Genomic DNA, 20502 nt, shown 5'->3' with positions numbered 1-20502 from the left:
GGCTTCTTTTCCCTCGGTGCTCATCTGCTTGTGCAAGCACAGCTCCATCCTCCCACCGCCCTGTGAGGAGGAAGGAGCAGCCTCTGCTGCCGAGGTGCTTCCAGCTCTGTACAAGCGTGCAGGAGACCACGTTCCTGAGGCTGGCTTGCTGCAGCTGAGGAGACAACACTCATAGACTCACTTTGATTAGGATGTGTCAGTGTTGTCAGGGCAACTGTTAACAGCGGCGTATCATATTTTCTCTGCCTGTGTTGCGTGCTGAATATTTCAGTGTGCGCCGTAGCTGCCAGAGGGTTGCAGGGAAGGAGGTGCTGCAGCAAGGAACCCGGACCTGTGAGCTGGGAGTCGATTTGAACAGGTTAAGACAGCAGCACGCAGCATCCAAACCGATGTGACTTTAATTAGGGCTTTTCTTGAAGGCGGGGAAAGACTGCGAACCTTTCACTGCTGAGTGGATGTTGGTATTTGTCAGCTGTTTGCATGCTGCTTATCTATAGGGGATCTATTACAAGTGCTCAAATGAACGGGCAGTATTGCAGCTAGTTGCAAAGCAGGGCTGCAGTTTCTTACTTTTTTTTTTTAATAAGCAAGAGGCAACAGCAACATGCTTGGCTCAGCTACTGCCCTCCGACAGGAACGACTAAAGAAGACAAGTGCCAGGCCAAATCCTCTGGGTTTATTCACCATTAACGAAGAGGATGAGCAGCAAAAGAATGGGAATTCCAAAAGACTGAAAGGTATGTTGCAGTTCTGCAGCTGAATACACTGCACAGCGGGCAGAAGGTTTTATTAGCCCTTCTGTGTGCTATAGAGAGTCTGTGAGTGACTGGTGCAGTTTAGCAATGCATATTGGCACCCAGAAGTGCACTGTACTTGACAGATGTCTGTATCTAAATCCCCTGGATTGTTATGTAGTCGTCTGCTTTGATATGAAGAAAATAATGCTTTTTAGTTATTAAGCCCATTTTTTTCTGGGAGGGTTGAGAGTTCTGCATCAGAAATATATCAATTAATTTGTGTGTTTTCCTTGATTTCTGTGCACAGTCTGGGTAAATACCTGTAAAAAAAAAAAAGGTGGTTATGTGTTTGGAGAACAGAGAATGCAATACTAGCCTGTTATAGAAGACAGCTTTTCCAAAGACAATTGATATTAGCTATACTTCCATTCCTGGGCATAAGAGGCAATTTATTTTAGCAGAGTATAGAAAAATACACATTGTTCAAAGATGCTGACTTTAAGTACAACACAATTTGTTTGGTTTTTCTACCTGATGAAGAAAAATATTTGTGATGCTTCGTAGGTGAGTGGTGGTGGCAGAGGGATACTGATGACTCGTTGATTTACAGCAGAGGTCTGTCAAGCCACTGTCTATCTTGGATCATGTAATTAATGTTTTCCTCATGGATCCTAGTGTTTAAATTCTGTTGGTCTGGCAGGGATCCTAGAACTTAAAATTGTGACTGGAATTTTAAGTTTGATCATTAGATGATGATGATTATTATTAGTGAGTCCTGTTATAGGACCACTCTTTTTTGTGGTCTTATCTGAGTAGAAAAAAATTGTACCAGATTTGTTTGTAAAACAAATGTTAATTTGTAGCCTTAAGACAATGCTTCAAATTTCTGATGTTACCATTCTACCATGTAACAGGAGAGGCTAGTAAGCATTTAAATAGCAAATTTATAGTATGTATATTTATTAGAGCTGAGTAATTTACAGATAACTGGTTATTTTATTTTACTTGAAGGAAAAGGGTAGCTTGGTAGCTTTAGAAACAAATTCAGAACTTGGGATTTTTTTTGTGTTTGCAGTCTGTACTTTTTTTTATCCACATAGTAAAGAAGCTGACACATTTGAGCATCATGATAAAATATATATTGCAAGTAATTGTTAATGTGCCTAATGTCTTCTGTACATAGTTATGTGCTCTTCTGTATATTTGAAACTGCCCAAATAAAATGGGGATACAAAATATAGTATGAAGTTAGTTGGTTTTTAATGTTTTAAGAAGCAAATTACTTTCCTTTATCACCCACCGGATGACTTCCAGAGTCAACAATCCACAAAGATATGAATCGGCAATTTTCCTGGTTTTGTTCAATGGTTTGATAGCTTCCCAGGGTAAAAGTTCTTGTTGTCTTAGCTAGTATTTTCTACTTGCAGCAGTTATACAGATGTGATTTTTCTTTGCCTTTCTTGTTATAACTGAGGTTCTATTTTTGATTATTCCTGTTTTCTCTTGTTTTTGTGAAGATGTTAAGTAGATAAATGTGCACAAGGGAACAGACAGCAAACTAACAAGAGTATGTGGTCTTAATATAAAAATGTGGTGGTTTATCTTGAATGCTTCTAGTGACAAATAGCATAGGAGACTGTACAAAATATTTTGGAAGAATACTCATTAGTTTTTCCTTTACTAAATACTTAAAATGGCTCATAGCGTTTGCAGAACAGCATTGTCACACTGATGGATGTAGTTATTTACTCTTCTGCCCATTTGAACATGCTGTCAGTGGTTTGGTGGGTTAGAGCTGGAATTCCTGGTCATGGAAAATGCATGTATTCAAGGATTGTGTTCTCCCTTCCCTGCTTGATACCAAGCAAGGTCGCTCCAGTGCAGCTCTGAGTGAAAACATAAGATGTGATGGACTCATCTGAGGCTTTCCGGTGGCTTTAATGGCTGTTGTCCTGTTGCTGCTTTACAGTGTTTGCTTTGTCGTGGTTATTTATCCTGTTTGCTCAGCAAGCACCTGCAGCTGTTGCAATTTTTCTTCGAAGTCAGTGCCATCTTCATGGGAGATGGGCTTTGTGTTATATTCATCTGCAGTTTCTTTAATCATGCTGGGTTTTGTTTTCCTTTTTTCTTTCCTAATGGATTTGACTGTTTCCTTTAGCTTGGGGGTGTGTCTGTGTGTTTGGTTTTTGGCTTGGGGAGGGGAGTACTCAAGTTTTATTGCTTTCCTTTGTCATTTTGATAAGATACTAGTTCAACCAAGCAAGCTTCAGGAAGACCCTTGAAACTGAAATTATTGAGCACAATTGCAGAAATTACTGGAGATCTACAAAATAGCAGTGTGGGAAATTCAAATGTAATCTCAGTGATTCTTTAAAGAGACATTTTGTTTTCATCATTGACTGTTAATGGGGGTAAAATTAATGTCTTGTGTGTAAGCTAAGAACAATGACAACTGACACAGGCATCCAAGTTGTGTGGTACTTAACACAGACTTGTGACTATCCAGGCTTCCAGGTAATAAATACTGCTTACTGTTTCTTAGTTGAAGTCTGAAGGTGAATTGAGGATGAACTGCTGGGATCAGCATCTACCTACAACCAACCTTACAGGGGTATCTGGTTTTGTTCTGTTAAGCAGCCTTAGAACTCTGGTGTTTTCAAAGGGACAGTTTTGAAAGCTTAATGTCATCACTTGCATTATCAGTGTTTAGAGCTGTGCTTCTGAATGCAGTATTGGCATTTACAGCACACTTTTCTCTCACTGTTACTTATTTCATAAGCATTATTTCCTGAAATATCTGGATATATATCGTTGCAAAAGTCTTATTCTTGCGGCCATCCTAAGTCTCCACACAAAGTAATGTGCTTTTAAAAATTTATTTCCCTTTCAAAATTTAAGATGTATAGTGATGCATGAAACATATGCCCTACATTTTATTTTTTATTATTGTTATAAATTTTATTTTCTACATCCCAAGTGTGCTGCTGTGGCAAGGACTGTGTTGTAACTTCTTTGGGACAAGGCCTGCATTTTTGTTATGTGTCTGTATAGCACCCACTCTTGCAGGTTCTTGAGGTCCAACTGTTATGTAGAACAGTGCAAATAAAAGTTACTTTGAATTTCCTTTTTGAATTTTATTAACAGCGTCTAATCTCATTTCCTGTTATACCATACAAGAATTTTGCTATATAGTGCATTCTTCAAATAGAGTTTGTACAGGTTTACAGAAGCCTATTTTGCACTTGAATTGATTTTGGTTTTAGTCACCAGCTTTTCAGCAGTTATACAAGTATATCCACAAAGAAACCAGACAAAATAGGCACTGAACCACACACTTAACAGCTTCAATGTTCCTTTAAAGTTTATGTTGCAAAACAAATACTGTTTCTGAGACTGAAGGTAGTGTGTGAATGTGGTTCAGTATATAAATCGCCACAATATGTCCAGGTAGATTAGTATTTGATTAGTATTTGATTAAAGATATTCAATCTATGTGTGTGAACTTTGGCCTCAGCCAAATTCAGTTTGAATTTAGACAGAAGCAGTTCAATTTACCTTAGTATTTCCCTCCTCTGCCCTTTGATTTTGTGCATCTTGGATAAAGCCTTAGCTCTTACTCAATTTTATGAAATGTTTAAGTGATGCCTCCTCTTCTTCCTCTTGGGGGGGAACACCTTCTCAGACTATTGATAATGTTGTGTTTGAAGAGTGTAGAAAAGTAATGCTCATATTTCTGGATTATAAATGTGAATAATAAGTGAAATCACTGCCTTATGAGACTTATAGTAAATTAATGTAAAGACTAACAATGGAATCCTTCACCTGCCTGCTTCTTTAAAACTGATCAAGGGAGGATACCTCTAATCTGCTGAATGTTGCTCCTAATACAAAGCTAGACGTGCATGCTTTAGGTCTCTGTACAGTAACACTGATTCTTTGTCATCTTGAAAACAAACAAGAGAAGGGCTTTTCCCAATCCTTTGGTGCATGGCGGTGATGTCTGTGATTATCAGCAGATTTTACTGCTGTTGTGTGGGTGGTAATGGTTTTGTGTAATGCACATTTCAGATGTGAGCTTTGCTCATCCAGGGGGACGAGGGAAATTTCTTTTAATACAACCTTTTGGGTGCTTAGTTTCAGTGTTCTGCATGTGTTGGGGAATATGTATTCCTTGTTAAACCCTGATTTGCTCACTTTGAATTCAGTTGTTATTTTGTTGCTGTGTGGCTATACCAAACACAAAACTAAGGTACCTGGAAGGAAGGAAAATGTGCCATCTTCAAAGGCATTAAACTGATAGTCTTGGAAAATGAAACTGTATACCTACAAAACAGGTACTGTATGGGGTGTGGAAGTATAATCTTATCCTGCACTGTGGAGTCTGTGCCTCAGGCTGGATTCAGAATGACAACTTGGTCTCTGGCTTGCACCACGCATTTAACCAGAAAAACTAGTTGGGATGGTGGTTCTCCCAGTAGGGCCTCTTTAACACTAGTCAGCAGGCTGACTTCCAGTTTGATTTGAGCAGAACAGTGAGCAGCTGTTAAAGGCTGGTGAACCAGCTCACCAAAATCAAATATTGGAGGTTTTCATGGCAGTTGGTAACCTCATCTTGCCCATCTGTATTTAAGACAAAGTTAGGGGAAAGAGTGGACAGAAGGAAGGGAAGGTATCCATTCTTATTGCAATGCTGGTTGTGTAAATGGGCAGGGCTTAGAACCCAAATAATGGGGTTTTTCATCCTGTACCTTCCAGGAAGCTCTGCTAATGCTAGTCTAAGCTAGCCTTGCTGCTAGCCAAAGCCAGAAGAAGAGTCCAAAAATACCTGTGATTTTTCTGGACATACATTTAAAAATGACTCGAAGTATCTGGGAGGTATGTTCTTAAAGAACGCTTATATTCATTACCTAATTTGCAGCTGTTGGTGGTGCAGAAGGAAGTTGTGTTTTTTCAGGAAGCTACTACAAAGCTGTTTCCTTTGCAGGATTTCACTGTTCATAGCTGTAGGTGCTGGGTAGCATAAAACCTCATTTGTAATAAAGACAAAGAGCTCCTAATATTAAGTAATTCATTTGCAGTAGAGCAAAGAGACCATGCTGAAAGTCTCTGGGGATAGCAGGGAATATGTCTGCAGACCAGCAGAGCAAATCTGATTTGTTCAGTACCTCTCGTTTTCAGAGTGAAAGTCTCAGGTCTGGGGACTGGAGTTGCGTTGTAACAGTCCATTCATCAAAGTGTGTGCTGGGATTACTGAAAGCTTATCTATGCTCGGTAAGAATCACGTTACACTTCTAGCTCAGGTCTGTGAGAAGAGGCTTCTGCTGCTGATTCTGGAGGATTGTGTTCATGTATTTTTGTCAACTATTTTCATGGCGGGGGCGGGAAATGGCCTGTGATCTTTTCGTATGTTCAGGGGAGATACTTGACACCAAGTTTGTGCATGGCAGAAGTTGAAAAAAGTACAACAAATCTTTGAAGTTTAAGATATTTATTAAAAGGAATTCAGGTTAACTTGGCATGTGAACTGAGAATAATCCCAATTAGGGAAAAGATCGAATTTTGCAAAGTACCATTTGTAAGTAAATGGGTTATTTCAACCAACATAGAAATGATAACATAGTATTCATTAGAGCTGTCCATGTGAGAACAGGGTGCAGTATTTGGTTACTATACTTGCAGGACAGAATACTTGGTTGCAAAAAAATATTGGAACTGAACTTAATTTAGGCAATTCTGAAGAAAGTTTTTCATAATAAGAAATGCCACTCATGAAAGATTGATAAAAAGCAGTGGAGTTTCACCCTTATTCAATGCAAGCACTTTGGAAGTAGTGGCTTCAAAAACCTTGAGTTGGGAATATGATTCCAACTGTAGGGAAAACAGATGTAAAAGGCATGCAAGTTTATGGTAATTTCTTATGGGTGACAGAGAAACCTGGAAAGTTGTAGATCTGTCCAAGAGTCTTGAAATTCTCCAAGGTCTCATTGCATTCTTCTTTTTATCCTGAAAATAAGCAGTACCTTTTCAAGAGCGTTTACTACATCCAACAGAAAAAAAAGAGGAGTCTGTGTTTGTGACTTTTTGTTTAATAAATTATAAAAATTGACTGCAATCACTTTCAGAATAGTTCCCTTCTGAGTTGTCACAGAGCTGCACACAATACTGCCAATGTTCAGAGCAATTATTTTCTGAAAGGCTGTTGAGGATGTCTGTCGAGGATGTCTATCGGTTTTGTTTTCATATCTTCTACCAAAAATAAATGGGTTTCTTTGAGCACTGACTTGATCTTTGGGATCTCTTCACTGGTTCTTCAGGTTAGAACATTTTCTATAACCATCTTTCACATCTCAGTCTTTGACGCTAATCTGTAGGGCTAATCTTGTTTTATTTGTGTCAGATCTTGCATGCAACAACATGCCGTTGGAATGAGATCACAACAAGAAGCAATGGACCTCTGTGTCCTATCTGTACTGCACTGTATATGCCTGCGTAGAATAATGTTTTTATTTTGCAGTGGAAACATGAGGTAATAATTAAGCACATATTTTTAAAAGGAATACGTTGCAGTTAGATCCCCTAATGTCTTTGTGGTTGTGTTGTTTTAAGAGTCTTGGCCATCTTGCTGCTGTTTGCAAGATTGCTCAGAAACTGCTGTATCCATTCATTCCTTCAAAGTTGTCTTCATATCCAGGTATGTAGAAATCTGGCATTATTTTTAAGAGAACACCTTATGCTTATTGTATTGAATTCCAGAGAAATTAATGAGCACTGGCCTACAGTGTTGCTTCTGGCCATGAGCAAGTTGTGATGGAACTACTCATTTTTGGGCTCCTGTGAATCAGTGGGAGTACATAATTTGTCTTCTTCCTGCACAAATCACACATGTACATTTGTTGCTTACTCAGCTACCCACAGAGTACTTTTTGTTCTTTTTTTTTCCCCTCTGCTTCTTTGAATTTCATCTGTACTTCACAACTGGAGAACTTGTTTTGCTGCTATTTAACAATTAAGAGTTTTAAGTGAAAGCATCTCAAGAGTTTTGTATTATTATCAGAATTCTCTTCAGAAGTGATTTGTGTTTCTAAACCGTGTTAAGGAATTATTTAAGCCAGTCTACTCGGCCTCAGCCACAACAGTAATGTACCAGGAGAACAAATGCCACAAAGATTGATGCAATTTGTTCTATTTTAATGAGCTACCTTCACTCACTGAAGGTGCATCTCAATGCGCTGTTTTCACAGCCAAACACTACTTGAAACTTGTACATGAGTTTCACCTGCATTGAGCTGAAGAATGGTATGAGTAGATGGTGATGATATCCGTGGGTGAAATCTGTATAATAAAAGTGAGGGAGGATATTGGCAATGTTTAATATGCAAATAAAAATGCAGGTGAAACAGCAGAAATGAAACTAGGGAATACTCGAAAACTTGGCTTTTCTCATCTTGTTACTTGAGGCAAAGTATTTTGCAGAGGACTTGGAATCCTGTGGAATCCCAATTCTATGCAAAATACCCATCTCATTGTTAGATAGGTTTGACTGTGACAGCTATTGAATATCCAAATTGTCCCAAACTCCATCTTAATTAATCTGTATGTGTAGATGTAGTATAACTACCTGGTCAGACTCCAGGTAGGAATGATTAGGCATAGCACGCAGATTGTTTACATTTTCCTTTAATACTAGCAGTTTCAGAGGAGAAGTGCTTGACTGTTAGCTTCACTTTCTCCTTTAAATGATTGTGTTGCTGATAATGGCTAGAATAAACAAAAGTTCCTGTAGGCAGGTCCCTGCAGTTTAACCTGGATGCAGGTTTCTCCAGGAAGTAGAATTTGTGTCCCAGTACTAGGAGGGGAGACAAGGGTATTGAGGCCTGTTATGTGGGTGGAAAGTGAATTGCTGTGTAACTATGACACAGTCCTGTAGCTGCCCTGTGTATGTTTGTGCTGGGGAACTGTTGAGCTGTTTTGAACTAGAATAATACTTTCTGTAGCTTCAATGGGATGATGGTACAAGATTCTCTCTGTCTAATTGTTTGCTAGATCCATCAAAGTGTTTGTTCCCTTTTATTAATGCTGGACAAATAGATTATGTTCTAGTTGTTTCAGATGTTTTGAACTCTAATTTTGCTCTTTAGCTCTGTAGAGGTAATACAGTTTTTCTCAAGGAGCTGCTATGCTTCTATAGATTTGAGTTCATGTCTAATTTTTAGAGTCTATCTGTGCAGATGTCAACAAGAGCAAACTGTATGGAATCAAGAGTTTGAGCAAATCAAGTGCAGGTATCTGCTGAGACTGGTGGAAACAAAATGGGGAAAGCAGCAGAGATGCCAAAATGTAGAAGTCTTCCAATTCATGACCTTCACCTAGGGATAAAAAATTTAGTTAGCTGAAGTACTCTTCCTTTTCTGGCACTAGTGTCTATACAGCTGGCTTCAGGGAAAGTAGGAGTTTCTTGTTAGAAGTCATACTTGTGTTTTTTCAACTCCATGATTCTATGATCCATTAAGTAGTTTTCAGTAGTGTGTTGGAGACCAGATTTACATTCAGCTTGGAAGAGGAGGGAAAGAGTCAATTTGCTCAGGAGCTGAGTTACCCCAAACTCTCAACAGCTCAGGAGAAATACTCAAGGTACTGGGAGTCCCAGAAGGGACTTGATGTACTTGCAGCCTGGATTTGTAGTTTGGCTGCTGGCCACCTGCTCTTCAGTCTTTATTTCTCTTGTTTAATGCTACTACAGTCAGAACCTTCAGTCATGACTACTAATTGGCCTAGTCCATTTCTTGGAGGTTAATTTTTCACAGTCAACTTTTGTCCAGGTCTTCCTGTTGTATCCGAAGCAAACATAGGAATAATTATCCTTTCACAATCTAGCCTGCCAGATACAGAGCTTTTCTTCTGTGATCTGCTGCTGGATGTTTTGTTTAGCACTCAAGGGCTGTGGAACAAGGCTGATGCCACTGCACACTCCTGCAGCCAGGAAATACTCCGGCTGGTACAGTTTTGTCTTCAGAAGAGCCTGGCTGCAGCCTAGTGCCATAGCAACCTCCTATTGCACAGTATGCTGTGCTAGAAATGAGCTCTCTTTCCTTATCAGGACTGGGGCTGCCTTCTGAAGCATCTAAGGATAGTAGATGACACTGAAAAACATTAAGAATTTTTATTGTCTGTGTGCTGGGACACGATGAGGAAAAAGAGTGAGGGAGTAACATATACTTTCAAAACCAATATTTCTGCTAGATGCCTGAATTCTAATTTAATTGTTGGGAACGTGATCATAGTGCTGATGCCTTGGATGGAGGCAGTCTGACTAGTTGAAAGTCTGATGAGAGATCCTGGATCTAAAATCTCATAACATCCTAGGACACACTGTTAAGTGTGCTGAAGAGGCTTGCTTTTTCCCTTCTTGAATTCCAGATCTTTTTCAGTCTTGTTTTAAACTCCTGCGCAAGCAAGGCTTATTATAATAAGTGCTGACAGAACTTGATTCACACTATTGTATCTTAGTGTACAAAGCTATCTTGTTTCTCAATTCTGCTTCAAATAGCTTTTCAGAGAGCTGTTTTGGAAATGCAGGTTTATCCAGTTCCAGTTACCTACCCTTGACATGATAAGTCATCCTTTTAGGCAGCCAGTTCTAGCTTTTTGGTTTTTTTTTCTTTTTCAAAGTCCATTTCCTCACTGCCTGCATGCCAAGTCATGTATCGATGAACATGACTACTAAATTTTGACTCATATAAATTTTGACATCATGAATGACATCAAATGTGTCTGAACTGATTTTGAAGACAGAGACCTGATGTCAGTGGACTTTGCACTTGTTTACGCTTCTGAGTGCGGCAGTGGCAGTATGGTGGAAAACATACTGCTGAACCCTCTTGCCTGTCATTCCTCCTTAATTGTGATGGCTATTTCATTGAGGACTGTGCACCCCATCTTTGACATGCAGTCCACACAAACCCTAGACAATGCTGCTTTCACATTTTGCATTTGTTTCCTTTCACCAGAAAAATCAAAACATGTTTCCCTCACTCTCTTATTCCCTGCAGCAAAGGAAAGAAAAGTAATTTGTGTTTGAAAAAACAGAAACAAACAAAAAACCCACCCAACCGAAACCGATCTTCTCTGGCTATCTAGCTATGTTAAACTGCTGTGTTCAGTTGCAGTCTGAAGTGCAAAATGAGAGAGTAAAGGGGTAAAGAAAACGCAGATGGCAGTCACCATCTGTAAACCAGAAAAGGACAGAAACAACCCGCTGCTGAGTGAGGTATTGGCAATAAAATGAGGCTGCAGACCAAGCAGCGTGTGCTTGTTGATGTGCCTGGGCTATCAGGGTTTGGTATGTTCTTATGCTTCCAGTCTTTCCTGAAATTTTCCACGTTTACTTTTGGGCCAGGATTTTCCTTCACCAGGTTATTCTCAAGTTCAAAAAACACAACTGTCATTTACCTGGATTGCTGCTGTAAACCACATTGCAGATGCTTGGTGTCGCTGAAGATTGTATGCCGAGTACTTAACATAACTCTTTCTACCCAATAACTGATGCAGAGCATAGGAAAGCAGTATAGTGAAGACTTTGCTTACACTGTGGTGATACTTATGGGTGCCTCTTTTTTCTTAGACTTTTGTTTAAACACTGACCTTACAGATTTCACTTGTTTGCGGCATCTGCATGATAAGCAACATTCAAAGGCTGAAATATTTAAGGTGACAGTATGATGATTTGATCTTCCTCTCCTGAGAAATAAAGAGAGCATCTCCATGATTAGAGTATGTTGGAGTTCTGAACAGGCTCCTGACTCCAAGGTTTTCAGAGGTGATTTATGCTCACCTTAGCTCTGCAAGCAGGCCCTGCTATTGCCTACCTGTAAAGAGGAGTTCAGTGTGTCTTGCTGCTCCTACCAGTTCCCTTTAACATCCAGTTAAGATTTAGTTTAAATTTTGAGAGAGTGCTGTTCTTTGGTCTTTTGCTTTATAATCCAGGCTTTGATCATGGACTTTTCTTAAGCTTGCCCTAGGATTTTTCGTCAAAAAGATCTAGGTAATTGCCAGTAGCAAGCTCTTATCGTTTACCTAGTCCCAGAGGATGAGGCTGTAGCTTCTTGTTATAAATCAAAGCAAGAAGGTTCTGCTGCTGAAATGTAGAGGTCTGCAGGCCAGTCTTTAGAGGAGTTCTCAGGCAGAGGTACTTTAAGATGTTTGGGGTTTTCTTTAAGTAGGGGCAACAACAATATGACCTTGCAAACCTGACTTAGTAAGTTACCAGAAGCTTTAAGAAGGGCATCTGCCTTAGTGAGAGAGGTTACCCTTATCTGACCGTTACTGTTAACTCGTGCTTGCCTTTGTTATGGTTCCTAGGAGTGTGGTTTGACACATTGCAACCAGTGAGTCACATAAGCAGGCACTTTCTCTTGAAACCATGTAAGCTAACGCAGCTTTAGAAAGAAACAAGCTAAGGAGCAACCTGCTGAGAAGATTTACTTTTGTATTTGTGATGCTGGTGACATCTGTTCTATCACTTATTAATGACAGTGATGATATTTCTTATGATGATGCTGTAGAATAGTTGAAGTGGGTTGGTAGAGTTACTGTATACAAATAAACAGGATATTTTGTGTAGTAAGCATAATCCAACAGTTGTCATTCAAACTAAGGTTTTGAATTTTTCTCCTTCATTACAAAACCTTTTGTAATGTGTGTCTGTGTGGGAGTCAATTTGCTGATTTTTTGAAAGCCCTTGCCCTCCTCCTTTCTCAACCAGTTCTCTGCCACAGAATATCCAATTCGACATGCTCACTTTGGACTGAAGTAGTGTGAAAATACACCAAGATAAGAGGCTGGGAGTGAGCAAGAGCCACAAAAGCTAAGAGAACAACGTATGAAAGCGTATTCTCTGCTTGAGGAAGGCTTGTGTTTTCATAGTTTCAAATCATCTGTCTTCTAAGACTGGTTACTAGAAAACCAGTTATTGATTAACAGTTGTTCTGAGATCTGTGACTGCCGTTTCACATGAAAATTCTTGTGATTTGGAGATTAACTGGTGGTAAATATGCCTAGTAACATTTACAGGAACAATCTCTGTTTCTTTCTCTGGGAAGGTGAAACACATTTTTGCAGAACATCCTGACAGCAGTGATTGGAACGGGAGCTTCCCCATCTAACTCAAATATTTTAGGCTGTGTAGGGATTATTAAACGTTATTCTGTGAAAAAATAGCCAACCACTGAGGCTCTATTACTTGTCACTGAGCAACAGAGCACCTACTTCACATTCTGTGTGCGTTGTTTCCTCCTTTCCTAACTTACTTGGTTGGCTTTTTGCTTGAATTTGCTTAAATTAAAACAGCATTAATTATATACTCCAAAAGGTCTTTGTGTGTAATATAACATACTGCACAAGGTAATAAGAGGGATTTTTTTTGTGGACAGTTGGACTGGATGATTGGACTGGATAATCTCAAAGGTCTTTTCCATCAAACTGTTGTATGATTCTATACGTATATGTTTGTGATGTATGCATGCATGTGTATATATATGACAAAATTCTTTTTTATAAATAAGAACACAATGTTTTGCCTGTAAACCTTTGGAGAAGACTTTGCTACTTGCAGGTACTATAACATGTAGTGAAATCAAATCGCTGCCTGCATATGCTTAAACTTTTGCTCTCTATTGGACTCTTGGTTCATTAAGTGGGAAAATCCAATGAGATCTGGCTTTCCTGTTACATAATACACTGCTGTGCAATTCTAAACGCTGAAGCCACCTTCCAAATACCTTTATTTTGTGCCACTCTAAAGTAGTGCAGTGCTGGATTATGTTTTATGCTTTTTTTTTTTTTAAAGGGGGGAGAATAAAACTAGGAAAATAAGAAGGGATGTGGTGGTGTCCTGCATGCCTTGAAGATTAATTGGCACCTTTTGCTGGAAGAAGTTAATTTGTGTTGGATATGATTCACTGCTGAGTAAGTGGAGCATTGAGGCTTATGTTAATTGGCAATGGGACCTTTTTCCTGTTTCCCCTGAGCTGTACTCTCTGTGACCTGGTTGGGAAGGGCTGGCATGGGTTGTAGCTGGTCAGAGCTGCTCAGGCACTGATGCTTGCAGTGTGGGGCTGTTTTAACAGGTCACTTGCACAGCATGTTGGTTGTGGTCCACTGAGCTCTGCCTTTCATATGCCAGCAAAGCCAAAAAGCTGTGTGCTGGGGTGCTGGTGGCCAAGCAGATAGCAACAGGGACTGCCTGCCAGGGTGATTTGCTGAGCAGGGCTGCTGGCACTGTGTTGGATTGCCTATTCATGGACTTGATGAGATGTAGATGTGTCAGTTGTTATGGTCTTAAACAGTTAGAATTTCTTTTGGTAAATGTTGTAGATGCAGTGCTGCCTAGACAGCCTAGGATGCAAATAAATTGCAACATTTTTAAATATTTCCAAATTTTTAAGTATTTTAAAATATTTAAAGTATTACACAAATTTTAAAGTATTTTCATTTCCTGTCCAATCCAGGTAAGGCATTATAGCATATTGCAGTGTGTTTTGTGATTTTGGTGAAGTACAGGGACTAAACCTTTTTTCATCAGTGGAGTTCGTGTTAGTATTTCCACTGTGTCTGTAGGTACTTTTAGAGGGATATCTTAATGTCGGCTGATCCCTGACGCATTCTGCAAGCAAGGATCGACACTGTGCCTGTGTTCCTAATCTCAGTCTTTGTGGCAAAATAGAAAGCATTGCTGTCATGAAGTTCTTAAGGTGAAAGCTGACTTTTTTTGGCTTGAAGAGATGCCTTTTTCTCTGCATCTGCTCTTATGCAAGTAGAGAAATACCCTTCACCGTGTACTGTAATAGAGGTGAATTGCAAAGCATCATTGACAAATATTCCAGTACTTTGATTATTTGAGACAGAAAATAGATAGATAATGCTAAGGCATTTCACTATGCACAGGTAAACAAAGTAGGAATGGTTATCTATCAGGGAGATGTGTGTCCCTCTTCTTTTTTAAACTGATATTGTCTCTGAACAAATACACCTGTAGGCAGATTACTAATACCAGCTGAACGTGGGAAGAGGTTTTGGTATGGATTGCATCATGAGCTTTGGCACAATGAAACACACAGCTTGCAGACAGTGATTCTAGATCATGTTCTTACTCTGTTAAGTCAAACACATTCCTTCTAAGAGAGCAGGAAAAATCCTACTAGGCTGTTGCCTACAGTAGTTAGATCTACAAATAGCTGAACACTTAATTTTGTAGTCTCCTGTCACAGCTGGAAAGATGTTCTGTGCTGTCAGTTGTAGCCCATCTATTAAAGGATTTATTTACTTCATGGAAAAGCTAGGCCTGACCTGGGTTTCTTTCCCGTAGTCTTTAAAACTTCTTTGAAAGGTCTTTTAATAAAGCCATTTCTGAATAGGAGTTGAAACTGTATGAAGAAAAAACCAAGATTTACTGACGTTGAGATATTTGAAATATTGCATGGGACAGTTGCAACTGTATGATTTGCTCTTTTCAGTGGTGCCGATGTTTTGCACAGCTGTAATCCTGTCCTATGTAGTTGTAACTCATGAGCAGTGCAGAGCTAATGTGTCATAAGAAGAGGTGCTATGTGTGGGGAATGTTAAAGTCTGCTGGGCAAGATGCACAATAAGACTTGTGTAAAACAATTAAAAAAAGGTCAATTTTGTCCCTGTTGTTATTCTTCTGAAGCAAAGTAAATTGAAAAAGTAGTGAATACCACCTTCTGTTTTCAGGCTTAGAGCAGTTACCTTTTTCTTTTGATAATGGACTGAAAGCACTTACTACCCTGTTCTGGATCCTCTCTGCCTTTATTGAACTGAACTGCATATTACAAGAGGACAATTAGAGGTCTAATTCTTGCTTGAAAGAGAGAACCATACAGTATCTATTTCAAAGAATGAGACCTGAAGCTGCCTTGAAAAAACTGGTGCAAGTTTCTCATCAGCCTTTGAATCCCAGATCTGTTTATCTTCTGAATTAGCAATGGGTCTGTACATCCTGCTGTCCCATCAGTCATATCTCAAAATAGTAGAACTATAAAACGTTTTATAATTTTGTACTGGAGTAAATACTTGAAAAAAAAATTCCTCTCTTGGAAAGTGGGGTATTATGTTATTAGGCAACTCGCAGAAAGAGAATTTGGAGCAGGACACTTGTCAAATGGTCTGAATCATCCTTCCCCTCAGGGCTGAGGGGTGCTGTCGGGACTGCAGGCTGTACTGCTTCTGCACAGCCTGATACCATTTGTGTAAAAAACCAATGGGCTTCAGTCCTGAAGCACCTGGCCTGCTAGTCAAATAACAGGGCTACATAATATTTAATGGAAAGATAGGTTAAGAGTGTCTGGCACAGGGAAGAAAAGACCTTATGAAGAAGAGTTATTTCTACTTTAATTGTATTCATTTATTCCTGAAATCTTGCTTTTTCACACTTCATGTTTCTTTGAAATAGTTACTGAAATGGTTTGGACTTTTCAGAAGATTGCATTGTCTGTTTACATGTAGTACTGTCTGGTTTTGTGCCGCTAGGTCTTCTGACTTTTCTTGTGCTTCAGAGTTTCCCAAAGATCTAAGCTGCATTTATGGGGACTTCAGAGTTTGTTCTTGTGTTATTGACAGTAAATATCTACATTGTTTTGCAGCCATATTATCTGTTTGCTGCACAACTTAAGCTGTAGGGACCTAGCACTGGATTTTACTTTACTGCATTTATTTATGATGCAAACAAGGCATCATGAATCAGAGAGAAAAGAGTTAAAATGATGGATTTTGAATGTCATCCAGTATGTATGAAGTCAGCACTTCCAAACACGAAAGCTAGGAGTGACTGTACTGATGCAGTTAGCCTGTGCCTTAGAGATAGTATCACAAAATGTTCAGTGGTACACTCAGTTCTATTATGCGTAGCCTCTGAAGTCTGAGTGAACTGGTCCCAAAAGTTACTGGCTATCTTTGGGAGGCTTTGTCTGTTTGTTTTGGGCTTTTTGTTTGTTTTGTTGTTGTTGTGGCAAGTACTTTAAGTTGTGCAAATGATTCTGCTGGTTACTAACTGCCTGAAATAACACTTCGGGGAGTAATGAGGCTACTACTCTTGCTACTGAACCAAATACCAAACTACTGCATTATTGTTCAGGCTCTATTCACCGTTCCAGTAATTGCTGTGTTTAGTGTGGCTATTTTGTAAGTCTTCTCCAAATCCATCAGTTCAGAGCTGTTTCCTCAGGGAGTTGCCAAACATACAGCTTAGCATTTTGTTTACTGGGAGAAAGGAGAATGGCTTGGAGGAAAGGCGCACCAGTACGCAAGATTCAATTCCTGACAGCTCTTATACAAAAGATGCATAGGTGTGTGGTCGCATCTAGACAGTTATGCGCTTATAACAAGCGAATGGGTAGTGTTTCAAAAGGGTACGTGTATGCTGTTGATACTGTACAGTAGTTTTGCGTGTAACATCTTGTGATACTGAAAAGTTATTTTGGAAAATGTGTGTGTTTCCTAAGGAAAATGGCCTACCCACTGAACTGTTAGCTGTAGCCTGGATTTGTAGAAACTCCAAAATGTTAGTAATAAATATTTTTTCTTTTCATAATACTACTTAACTGCAAATTATGGCATTTCAATCTTCTGGGTTCTGCCCCACTTTCATTTTTATTAGTGAGGCCTATATACACTGCTGTGTAATGCTAACTTCTTGTAACTGAAACTTGCCTGTTTTCACTCAGCAGTGGAAGCAACGATTCTCCTGACAGTCTGCTGCTGAAGAGTGTATCAGACATCATTGCCTAAGTGCATAAGCATACGGAATAACTCTCTTAAGTTCTTTCCACCTCTAGGACATTGGATAGGAGGGAACCACATCTCGGAATGGAGTGAATTCCCTCGCAACCATTTTATTAATTAAAATTTAATTAAAAAATATGGGGTCTGTGGATACAGACCTAACTGAAATCTGAATGTGTACAATTGTATAACACTTTACAGCAGAAATGCTGGAAACCAAACTGGCATTGAAAAACCTTGTAAGAGCACAGTTGAAGGAAGCTGATTTGCTAAAACTATGTAATCAAATGTGTAGTTATGGGTTTAAAAACAAAAAAGGTTTATATTACACATTTGAATCACATTGTTGGGCACAGAAGGCTTTCTTCAGCATCTAATGAAAGCTGCTTTTTGCTGGTTATGGGTTGGACTTGATGATCTTAAAGGTCTTTGCCAGCCTACAGATCCTGTGATTTTCTGACTGCCTGGGTCACATGCAGGCCTTGTTCCTGGCAAATAGCTCATGGGGACTTAAAGAAAGGTGTGTTGTTCCTCTTCCTGGAATGGGAACCACAGAGCACTTCTGGTATCTGTCAGCTTCTGGCCAATGACCCTCCTGTTCTCTTCTTCTAGCTATACTTGGTCTTAAGCAGGTTGTTCCAGGGCAGCCGTGGAAGTGATTAAACTTTTAAAAAGGGCAGGAGAGATCTTTACGTTGTTGTTCTTGATCTTAAGCCATTGCACTCAGCTCTTTTCAGCAAATGATCTTCAGCGTTTGGGGAGTGTTTTCAACATAACAGGTTTGATCTCAGAGTACCAATGCTGTTATTTAATTGTTCTTTTTGGTGTTTATATACTAACTTGCTCTTGAGTGTGAGGGCGTCATTTTGTGCATGCAGTTGCAGGTCTGCATGATACAGGAGAAGTAGACTTTTACCAAAGCATTAAAAATACACTCACTATTAAGATTCACCAGGCCTTTTTAAAAATTATTATTTTTAAGAAACAAAAAAAACAAACCTTTTTTTCTTAAGGAATGGGATAAAGGGGGGAAAGGAGGTGACTACTTTTTCATATTGTCAAGAGTTTCTTCTATTCATGTACTAAAAAAATTTAATGATAACATTGAATCTACAATGGAAGCATATCTTGTCAGTAGAATTTTCAGCCCCATAGATGTGATTGCCTCCTGATTGCTAAAAAGACACAGTGAAAAATATCCATTTATGTTTGTACATGTAAAGAATAGAAAAAAACCCCATTGAATAACTGTACATATATGATAAATAACTGATGTGCTAGTTTTTCATGGGGACATTTACAGACACAAAGGAGAGAGTGAAATTTCTAGTTGCAGTTAATTCTGCAGGTTTATACAGTTCATAACTGTGAGCATTACTGACTCAGAGGCTGGGGGACTAAGTTACTAACTACTAAGCTATATATATGTACATATCAGTGTCTTCTGATTTAGCACTAGTAGACAGAAATATGATGAGAACTTGACGTGGACAGCTTCCTGCATTTACTATGTTTTTAAGGTATTGTTTGTAGATCCTAATACTCCTTTAAAAGGAGAAGGAGTTAAATTCTTTAAGACTTGGAAAACTGCTGTAGCAGTGGATTTCTCTTTTAATATTTAGATAGGGTCACATTCCCTGACGGTGGTCAATATAATGAAAGCCACAGTAAAGCAGAGGTAGTCCACAGTATATAACTAATGATGAAATCTCCACCAAAACTCTTTTTCTACTGCTGTTTGACAGCACTGTCTGAATTATTCCCTTTTCAGGCAATTTTAATATTTATTGAGTGCCAGCCTGCTTGTTTTCCTCCTTATGATAGTCAGCAGAGTAAATGCTTGAATGTTTCAGGGGTTCTTTGGTGTTCTGTTACTTGCATTTTCATCAAGCCCTCTCCCTCTTTGTGAAGACTGATTAGAGGCGAAGCAGGTTGCTGCTTTTACATATGATTCCTTAGGCATGCAATAGACCTGTCAGAGTCACAGAATAACAGGAGCACTAAGTCTTCTCTGCCATGTGAATGATTTCTGTTTCTTTTTCGTTTTTGTTCATTGTTTTGGGTTGAACCTTCAAAATAGGGCTAGACAGTTAAACATCAAGCTGTAACAGTAGCTTGTTAACTAAATACTGTACTGCTATCATGTAACTCATTTCATAGGGACTGTGATGATGTAGGCTAATGTTTATACTTTAAAGGTCGACGACTGACCTTTAAGATGTGGGGTGCCAAGACTGTCTTAGCTAAAGAGAAGTCTCCATCCCTTCTGCTCTCCATTGTATTAATCTTGGGGAAAAAAAGAAGGGCATAGTCTTGAGTGAGAACAACAAGTTGCTAGTATGTATGTGTACTCAATGCTGGTGGTTCACAAGCAATGTAACAAGGTCTATGGGCAATGTCAAGCTAGTTGGGGATGCAGGACATGAGCAGAGACTGCTCTTGTTTTTCTGTTGCTCGTGTGGCTAAAGGTGAAGCCTTGCAGGCCAGTACAGAGCAATCCTCTGCTAATCTGGGGAAATCCATTTTGTCTCAGTCAGTTGATACAGGTGATACCTTCAGTCAGATTGAGCTTTCTTCCTCAGAGGTAATGTGGAGGGTAGCATTAAAAAGGCCAGACTACTGTCCTTTCTGATGCAGAGACTAAAACTTGTTGGCTCTGGTACCACTCAGTATTTCACTGAGAAAAACATAAGGTTGTCATCAAAAAATCTGTTGAAAGGAAATGCCTGAGGTTTACGAAGATTACTCTTGGATGTTGCTATCTTGCTAGTTCATTTAACACCTTACATTACCTATTGCTGCCTACTTAACCAGGGATAAGTGTTTTATGTTTGTAGTTGCAGTGCTGTAACACTCGGTGCTGCCTTCTAATATGCTGAATGGAGTGTTGGGATGATGAAAGAAGATAAGCTGCAAATTAGCCTGAAATTTGAGGGGGTATGTCTGGCACACTGAGCTGTGATCAATCTTT

General features: G+C 39.2%; 1 protein-coding gene across 6 annotated transcripts in view; it reads left to right on the top strand.

The window, feature by feature from the left end:
* The window catches only part of MAP7 (microtubule associated protein 7), a 115184-nt gene that overhangs the window by 13304 nt on the left and 81378 nt on the right, over positions 1 to 20502 (top strand). For 2 of the 6 annotated variants that reach the window (XM_069851968.1, XM_069851965.1), the window contains exon 1: positions 60 to 737. The exons of 1 other annotated variant lie outside the window; for it this stretch is intronic. In XM_069851968.1, the coding sequence (XP_069708069.1) occupies positions 605 to 737 (133 nt within the window). In that variant the 5' untranslated portion in view covers positions 60 to 604. Of the gene's footprint in view, positions 1 to 58; positions 738 to 20502 lie in introns of those variants that run through there. 3 more of the 6 variants (XM_069851971.1, XM_069851969.1, XM_069851966.1) reach the window with 2 other exon arrangements.

This window comes from Phaenicophaeus curvirostris, chromosome 2 (assembly GCF_032191515.1).
Source record: "Phaenicophaeus curvirostris isolate KB17595 chromosome 2, BPBGC_Pcur_1.0, whole genome shotgun sequence".
Classification (NCBI taxonomy): Eukaryota; Metazoa; Chordata; class Aves; order Cuculiformes; family Cuculidae; genus Phaenicophaeus; species Phaenicophaeus curvirostris.
This window is presented reverse-complemented; position numbering and strand designations above follow the sequence as displayed.